We start from the raw sequence: 9,596 nt of genomic DNA, 5'->3' as shown, positions 1-9,596 counted from the left end.
TTTTTAATCTTGAATGTGAATTAAGAAGTGATGTTGAATGTATTCAACATTTAAAATTAGTTTAATTTTGAATTTCATTTGCATTTAAATTTACATTTGTATTTGAATTTCATTTATATTTAAATTTTGATTTGTGTATAAATCCTAAAGTAGTTGCAATTTGTAATATAGATTTTGTAATTAAGAAATTAGAGATCTGAAAGTTAAACATATGAGACATACTAGAGTCAAGCATGTGTATGACTATGATGTAAAAAAATAAAATAAAATAAAACTCTTTCTATTAATTTATTTTTATATTTTAATTTTGATAACATTCATTTCTCCAATAAATTCTCATAATATATAAACATCTGTTATTGAAAAATAAACTAGAGAAATCTATATGAAAATATAGATTTTGTTAACTTAAAACTAATCTAAGCATATTTATTATACTCCAAAATGTAATAAAGACTTTATAAACATTCTTCTTTTCCACTTCATTCCTTACGACTCTGTCAACAACACTCATCACACAACAGTAACACAGAGAGAGAAGAGAGAGAAGCGATGAACAAAAGGGTTCTGATTCGGATCCTACTGTTCCTCGTCGTCTTCAACTCCTTCTATCTCTGTCTCTACTTCATCCATCACCATAACTCTTCTCTCATCTCTTCAAATCCCATCCACAACACTTTCCCAAAAAAGCCACCTTTTAAACGACCCTTTATAGAGATAAAACAAACCCATTTCTCAAAACCATGGCCAATTCTCCCCTCTTACTTACCATGGTCTAAAGATTCAACTTTTGTCCCTCCACGCTCCTGCGAAGGCTATTTTGGAAATGGGTTCACGCGCCGTCTTGAGGTTTTTTCAGGTGACAAAGGAGGTGGGTGGTTTAGGTGTTGGTACAGTGAGAGTTTGAGGAGTTCGGTTTGTGAAGGTGGGAGGGTGAGGATGGTGGTGGAGAAGATTGAAATGGCGAAGGGTGGGGAGAGTTTGGTTGATGTTATTGGAAGAAGTGAAGAGGAGGAGTTACCAGTGTTTCGAAACGGTGCGTTTGAGGTTGATGGTGGTGAAGGGTTTGAAGATGAGAGGAAATTGGCGGTTGATAGTGAGTTTTTGGATCGGTATGTTCCTAGAGGGGAGATTATGAGACATACTATGCGTGATTTGATTAGCAAGATTCGGGTTGTTGGAAGGAAAGAATTTGCTTGTGATCAGGTGAGGTTTAAGAAGATTAATTCTTGACTATTTGTTAATTTTTGTTTGATTTTGGTTATTTGTTTGTTTATAGTTTTTGGTTAGGATTTTGAGTTTGATTAGAAACTTCACTGTTACATTAAATGCTCCACCTTCAATAACTTAATTACCAAAACATAAATCCTAGTTCAACTGACCGAAACCAGTATTACTAGGTTGAATGTTATCACCAGGATTCCAACCCTGATCCTCACGGATATGTCATCCGTGCGGATCTTTAGCTAAGGATTGCAAGTGCTGCCAAGTGCCAATGCCATTGTATGGATGAAAATCCTGATTCAGGGTTTCTCTAATTGTAGGACTTAGGTTTTTTTGGCAAGGTCATATTTCAAAATTAGTGTATGGCAGTGGCTTATAAGTTAATATGATTAACTTAAAAACCATTTGATAATCGTCATTTTTCACGAGTTTATAGCTTATTTTCTTAAGTTAAAGCAAGTAATTTATAGTTTAAAGTTTATCATTTATCATATCAACCGAACCTAACTTATCTTAATTGAAAGAAATTAATCATTAATTAAATATATATTTTTATATCATTTTACATTTATGAATTAATTAAAATATTAAAATGCTAGTTTTATAAAAAAAACTAGAAATTCAATCATTTAGCTTATACGTTATCAACCATTAGTTTAGCTTATAAGTTACTTGCTACTTTTGTTAAACAAAACTGTAGGCTTTTTTTGGTAATGTCTTATTTTGAGCTTACAGATTATAGTTTATAGTTTGTAAGTTCATACATAGGCTTAAAAATGTTTTGTTTGGTAACATTCATTTTTTCACAAGTTTATAGTTTATTTTTAGTAACTTATAACTTTTTAGTAACATTTATTTTTTGTCATTCTAAATTTATTAGTTAGTTCAAACATTAATTTTACTAAACATTACAAATTCAATCAGCTGTTAGCTTATTTGCTATCCTGTCTATGTTAGCTTTGCTATGCATAAGTGATTACAAGCCTAGATAAAAGGAGAAGTTCGCATTAGTAAGTCGAAAACCAATGTAAAATTTTGCGGAATCTCTATGATATGGATGAAACCCATATTAATGTGAGTGCCAAGTCTATGATATGGAAACAGCACGTGGTATATCTCAAGTACAATGTTTAATATGCAAGGGCTGATGCATTGCCGCTTGAATGCAGTGAAAAATAAATAAGGGTGTCCACATTTTTGTGAACGAGTGTGAAGTTAGTTCATGAGAGTAAAATTTGTTATGTAACATGAATAATAGATACTCTTACAGGAAAGTCTATAAAAATAGTGGACACTATAGTGAGGAGGAAGATCAATTTTATGTGCCTACAAGAAAGTAAGTGGATGAGTCAAAATGCAAAAGAATTAGACAACTTTGGATTTAAACTTTGGTACATCGACAAAGTTAGATCGAGAAATAGGGTGACGAGTATTGTTTAAAAGAAATGAAAAAAAAGAATATTGTGGATGTAAATAGTGTAGGATCAGATCATAGTTATGAAATTTAGAGAAAGCTTGACTTTTGACATAAAGTATTGACTATGGATGTAAGAGTCAAGGTTAAAGCAAAAAGAAGAAGCCACACGTGGCTCCACGGATATAGTGGTGACATTTGAAGGATGAAAATAGATAAATTGTCCATCACCAGATCTTTGAGGGAGGTTTCGGGGGAGAAGTTAAATGAGAGGATGAAGACGAGTCTTAAAAGCATATGACTTCCGCCCGTGCAGGAATAAGTCGGTGTATATGTAAATGTAAGTTTAACAAAAAGAAAAGTGTTTCTAACTTAGATATGAAAGTTGGAGATCATATTGGATCATAAATTACACAATTTAAATATCTTGAATGCATAATATAAAACGATGGAGAAATAGAAGACATAAACCATGGAATTCAATCTGGGTGGTTAAATTGGAAGAGAACCTCGGGTGTCTTATGTGATAGGCCCAATACTGGAATTTTCATGCTCAAACTGAATGAAATTTTTTATCGGACAGTTGTAAAGAACTAACACTAAAATAAATTAAGTGTAGCTGAGATGAGGATGTTGTGTGTGTTAAGACTAGACAATATATGATTAGAAATAATAGTATTAGGGAGAGTGTTGGGGTAACACCTATAATAGAAAAGATGGTGGAAACTAGACTTAAGTGGTTTGAACATGTTGAGAGAAGACCCGTAGATTATGTAGTAAAGAGGGTAGGTCAGATGGTGGTGAATAGTCAAAGTGCTAGTGGTATCTAGAAAAACTATTAAAAAAACTAATAAGAAAGATCTCGAGATTAATGAATTGGATAGAAATATGATTTTTGATAGAACAATATGACATAGTTTGATCCATGTAATCGACCCATTTAGTGAGGTATAGCTCGATTATTGTTGTAGATTTCTCTCAAATAACTAAGGTTTAACTGCAAAATATAATTGACACTAATATTGTTTTCTGTACAACTTCTGCTTTTATGTGCATTTGACACAAGGTTTTCTATTTGCAGTGGATTGAGGAACCGACACTTCTGGTGACACGCTTTGAATATGCAAATCTTTTTCACACTGTTACAGACTGGTACAGTGCATATGTTTCTTCTAGAGTTACTGGCTTGCCTAATCGACCTCATTTGGTCTTTGTAGATGGACACTGTATGGTATGCATGATCAGTTTTGTAAATCTGCTTCACCTGATTTCAACTTTCTGATGATTGATGAATTTGCTTGCTTACTTTCTCATTATGAAAACAAAAATTGAAATGCATTTATCACTTTTATGCTTTTAATTTGTAGGTTAGTTTTATGTTTGCCTTTGCAGAATTTGAACTCTTTGTTAATTTATTAGTTACTTGCAATAAATTTCAGGCTCAACTTGAAGAGACATGGAAAGCGTTATTCTCGAGCGTCAGATATGCTAAAAACTTCAGCGGAACAGTTTGTTTTCGCCATGCTATTCTCTCGCCTTTGGGATACGAGACTGCCCTATTTAAAGGGCTAACAGAAGATATATTTTGCGATGGAGCTCCCGCACAAGAACTGCGGCAAAAGCCTGATGACCATAAAACCGCACGTCTTTCCGAGTTTGGAGAAATGATAAGAGCAGCATTTGGATTACCATTAAACTTAAACCATGTCAGAAAACCAGTCTCTGGAGGACATAATATCCTCTTTGTTCGTCGCGAAGATTATTTAGCTCATCCACGTCACGGTGGTAAAGTTGAATCAAGACTAACGAACGAGGCAGAGGTATTTGAATCCTTGAAGAGTTGGGCGCCTAACTATAAAGGGTGTAAAATCAACCTCGTCAACGGATTATTCGCACACATGTCTATGAAAGAGCAGGTACAAGCTATTCAAGATGCATCAGTGATCATTGGCGCTCACGGTGCTGGTCTTACTCACATAGTATCTGCATTGCCTAAAACTGTGATTCTAGAGATCATTAGCAGCCAGTTCAGACGTCCACATTTTGCGTACATTGCGCGGTGGAAAGGCTTGGAGTATCATGCAATTAACCTTGACGGGTCCTATGCAAATACCGAAACTGTAATCAATGCTCTGGTCAGCATAATGAAAAGCCTTCGATGTTGAGTGTTTTGGGTTTGGACTTGAAACCGACGATATCAGAGCTCGAGTAGTTGAATGGTCAACGATCTTTAACCTTTTTATAGCTAAAGCCAGATTGATTTGGTTAGTGAACTGATGGAATTGTTGGTAACTTGTTGAAGAAGAAATAGGATTTAGTTTAACATAGTAACCATTATCATGTCCATGTTCAACTGAAGGTTGCAGAATTCAGTGTCATTGGAAGAGGGTTAAACTTTTCTTGTGATATATGTAGCATATTGATGAGGGATGTTGAATCTACATTTTGTATACACAGATGAGGGATCCAAATTTTATGTGTTGTAAATTGATTTTTTAACTGTAGAATTTGTAATTTTGTGTAATGTCTCTCTTTAGACAGGTTACACATTATTTGTATTGATAATAGAAGTATAAATAGAAATTAGTTACTATAATTAATGTTAATTGAACAAAGTCCAAAGTCTATTTATCAGTTAATTACTCCCTCCATTCTTTTATAAGTGTCACTTTTTAGAAAAAAAATTATTTTTTTAAGTGTCATTTCAAAGTTCAATATAGAGTTAATTATAGTATTATCAAAATTACTCCTAATCATTTATTATTATAGAGAGAAAAAAATTAAATAAATTATTAAAAAAATAAAGGTATTGTAGGAAAAACATAATCATTGTTTATAAAATAACAATAATTATGATGTGTAAAAAGTAAAAAAACAAAACTTAAAAAGAAATTGAGGGAGAAGTATTTAATAATAGTTGACTGTAAGGGAAGTTAAGTGCAAAACACTCACACTTTAGAAAAGAAAGTAGTTTAAGAAAGGGTTAGGTAAGGGAACAATACTAATTCTTATGGTAAAATAGATTGTATATAATACTTTTAAGGAATTTACTTGGCACTCCATAGTTGCACTTGCACTTGACACTCTACGTTTTTAAATATGTTAATTTTAACTCTCTTACAAATCTTTTATATATACAATTGTTTAAGATTAGTTACAATTATTTACCATTCACCCACAATTTATTTTAGACTAGTTACAATTGTTTACCGTTCACCCACGATTTATTTTGATAGTAAGATAAAGTTCAATAAGTTTGAGATCAAGACGGAGGATGATGTATGAGTTATGCAAAGTACAATTCATCGTTACAAACTAAGGGATCAATCAAGGTGGATGCGACACTTGTAAGATCAACAAACGTTATTCTAGAAATGCTAAAACGCCCTAACACAATTGTTTATGATAATATGTTATTTTAGATTTATGTTAAGTTTGTGCTATGTCTGGATGTTGTTAATTTATGCTATGTTTTTCTATTTCTAGATGTTGTTAAGTTTATGTTATGTTATGCCTATATGTTTTTAAGTTTATGTCATGTTATTTTATGTGAAGATGTTAAGTTATGTTGAGATTATACAACAATAAATCATGAACAAGCAAATCATCTATAGAACCGAAGTAATAATACAATGATATGTCATGAACAAGTGGCTAAGTAACAATATAACACCAGTAGATCATGAAACAACACGTCGTGAAACAAAAAAAAGACATGATCCAACAAGTAGTAGTAATAGATCTATAGTAGCCCACCACGAGCAAAATGTGCAATCCACGTTTCTAAAACAAAAGCTTCACCATCTGGGTTTAACTACCCATGAGGTTATCAGAAAGAAGTGGTATCATATGCAACATATGTTTCTCACTCATACCGTATAGTTGAGGTGGTGGTAGAATGTCATCTGAAGGTCAACAACATCAGAAGGTTAATAATATGGTAAGGGTCAATTGAACCAGAAGGGATAATAAGGTGCCATATATCAGTTCATCATATGATTCCTTATTCAGTTTGATGTTTGTTTTCAGTGGTGTAATTGTAATATCCCGTATTTTCTTAAATACTCAAATTCATATTAGTTGAGATCAACAAAGTTCCTATGTGCTCTAAAAGTTATCAATTAGGATAAACAGAGTGAATAGTGAATTCAGATTGACTTAATTAATATTATTTGGGACTGATCTTTTATTAATTGAGACATTTTGGTAACACTAATAATGGGTCAATTGCTCTAGTAGAACAAATATTATGGTTAGTGATACTTGGGATATTTGTTTCTACTATCAGATTTGTTTCTATCCACAAATCTTATCCATTTACCTTCCAAGACCACTCATGGCCACTTATTTCTAACTCTATGACTCATTCACCACCCCATGTTATAGTTCCACTTGCCTTGTAATATCTAGCTATTAGTAGAAGTTATCAGAGGGAAAAGAAGACTTGGAAAGTCTAAGGAGAACATGGAAAGGAAATAGAGAACTTGTGAGAAGAAGAAGAAAAGCTTGGAGAAATCAAGAGCTTGGAATCACCATCATCATCTTCATATCATCATCTCATCCTCAACAACTTCTCCTCTTCTATTTCTAAGGTGGGTTCTAGGTAGAACTTTAGATTTAGAAGTTAAGGTTTGATGAACCATGAAATTGATAGTATGATTGATGATATTATGATGATGTTTCTACATGTGTTTCTTGTATTAGTTGGATTCTTGTGATATAATGACGTGGTTGTTGTTTTGATTGTGTTCATGAGTTTTGGGAAAAATAAGAATATATATATATATATATATATATATATATATATATATATATATATTATATATATATATATATATATATATATATATATATATATATATATATTATATATATATATATATATATATATATATATATATATATATATATTATATATATATATATATATATATATATATATATATATATATATATATATATATATATATATATATATATATCTATATATATATATATATATCTATATCTATGGTAAGGTGTTGTTTATATGTTTCCATGATTGTGTTACTAGATTGGTTGTTGGAAATGAAACAAATATTTTATGCAGGTTTGGAAAAAAAGGAAGTTCAGAGAAGAGTTTTTCTGAAAATATAACTTGAATTAATCGATTGGTTCTGGGTTTCTTTCCAGGCCAATCGATTGGTGGAACCCTCTGATTCTTAAGAAAATGAAATTTTTCTACAACCAATCGATTGACACTCGACATCAATCGATTGTATTTTCTTTCTGTTTTGAAGAAAATGAAAATTTGTAGGAACCAATCGATTGACATTAGACTTCAATCGATTGCATGAACTTACTGATTTCGAAAATTGGAAATTTGTTCAGCTGTCAATCGATTAACACTCAGCATTAATCAATTGATCCTTTGTTTTCTTTGAAAAATGGAATTGTGAGATAAACCAATCGATTGGGCCTCCCAAACCAATCGATTGACTCATGCCTAAAATTTAAAATTTTATTTCTCTTATATTTCTAAATGCATTGCATCAACTATTAATCCCTTGTCATCTTATACTTGTGTTGAATCAATGTTAAATGTGAAAATTACATGTTGAATCAAGCGAGTTAACCTAGGGATCATTTTAGGCTATAAGTTAGACATATAAATTAGATAACAGTAGAAAGCAACATTTATTCATACGATACCTATGTGAAGGTCGTAAATGAATGGTTGCTATAGTTGAGAGTAAGACGCTTTGTATGGAACATGCATTGTTATTGCATGTATATTGGTGACTGAAGTCACCAATGATTGATGAATCTAGTTATGTTTTATGGAATTAATCACACATTCAGAATGTTTTACCCTTGATGATGTACATCCCTATTTGAGATGCTTAGATGAGTAAGCAATGTGATGTGACTCCAATGATTCGTGTCTCAATTGGGTTTGAGCCCTAACCATGGCGGACATGGGAGATAAGTGGACACCAAAGTGGGTTAGAGGCCCATACGGTGAAAGATACCCTAAGTGGGTTAGAGGCCCATACGAGTGACGATCTCTTGGATTAAGCTTAAGACTCATAGAGGACCCGATATCCACTGCGAAAGTCGAATCATACGAGCATGCATGAACTGGGCTTGCCCTAGACGTAGGTCCGCTCATGGATTGATGTTTCGTGAATCTGAATAGTGATTTATTTTGAGTTGTGAGAACTCAGGAGCATGTTGCCATACATTGTGAGGTTTTTACCCATCACTTAATTCTTCCATCCCTTGTTGACTTAAGTTGGATATTGATTAGAAAACCCTGTAGAGACGAGTGGATCCATAAGATAGGGAACCCACTGAGATTATTATCTCACCCCATGTTGTTGATTATTTTTCAGGTAGTTTCGATCAGGAGAAGGGTAAGGACAAGATATCATGATGTCCTTGCTTTTTTGATGTTTTGGATGACTTTTCTGCCGTGTAGATATTTTGAGATCATTCTACAATGATCTAGTTCCTAGTTTTATTTTGGGCACATTTGTGTATATTTAGTGATATTTAGTGTTTTTTTGGGCATGTAATATGTATGCTGTTGCCACTAGGCGCTTATGTATTTTAGTACCAGTATTACACAATGTATAATATGTATTTTAGACATATATTATATGTGGGTGTTACACTAATTGTAGGGTTGCAATTTCTTATCTTGAATTTCTCCAATATATTTTCTACATATTTCTTCTGATGCAAGAAAACTTCACACTTTATATTCACAATTTCCATTCCTAGGAAGTATGCCAAGTTTCTAAGTTTGACATTTCAAACTCATTTTCCCTATTGGTCTTGAACTTTGCCAATTCAATCTCATTAGAATCTATGACCATCAGACCATCCACATAGAGACATAAGATGACTTGTTATTACTCATCCGAACCTTTCACATACACTCTATGCTTTGATGTGCAATTATTGAAATCTAGCT

At 32.5% G+C, this 9,596-nt stretch overlaps 1 protein-coding gene and 1 long non-coding RNA gene across 2 annotated transcripts; both read left to right on the top strand.

Annotated features, from left to right (window-relative positions):
- The first annotated feature begins 461 nt into the window (after positions 1-461).
- LOC127084814 (beta-1,2-xylosyltransferase) lies at positions 462-5,244 on the top strand. Its single transcript, XM_051025331.1, has 3 exons — positions 462-1,206; positions 3,720-3,869; positions 4,078-5,244. Exons 1-3 carry the CDS (start codon positions 553-555, stop codon positions 4,801-4,803), a joined length of 1,530 nt encoding a protein of 509 aa, XP_050881288.1. The 5' UTR covers positions 462-552; the 3' UTR covers positions 4,804-5,244.
- A 1,728-nt stretch (positions 5,245-6,972) lies between these two features.
- LOC127084813 (uncharacterized) lies at positions 6,973-9,278 on the top strand. The gene is made up of 2 exons (XR_007788799.1): positions 6,973-7,230; positions 9,013-9,278. It is a non-coding gene; the product is annotated as an uncharacterized LOC127084813 (long non-coding RNA).
- The last annotated feature ends 318 nt before the right edge of the window (positions 9,279-9,596 follow it).

The sequence above is a fragment of the Lathyrus oleraceus genome, chromosome 5 (genome assembly GCF_024323335.1).
Source record: "Lathyrus oleraceus cultivar Zhongwan6 chromosome 5, CAAS_Psat_ZW6_1.0, whole genome shotgun sequence".
Taxonomy (NCBI): domain Eukaryota; kingdom Viridiplantae; phylum Streptophyta; class Magnoliopsida; order Fabales; family Fabaceae; genus Lathyrus; species Lathyrus oleraceus.
This window is presented reverse-complemented; position numbering and strand designations above follow the sequence as displayed.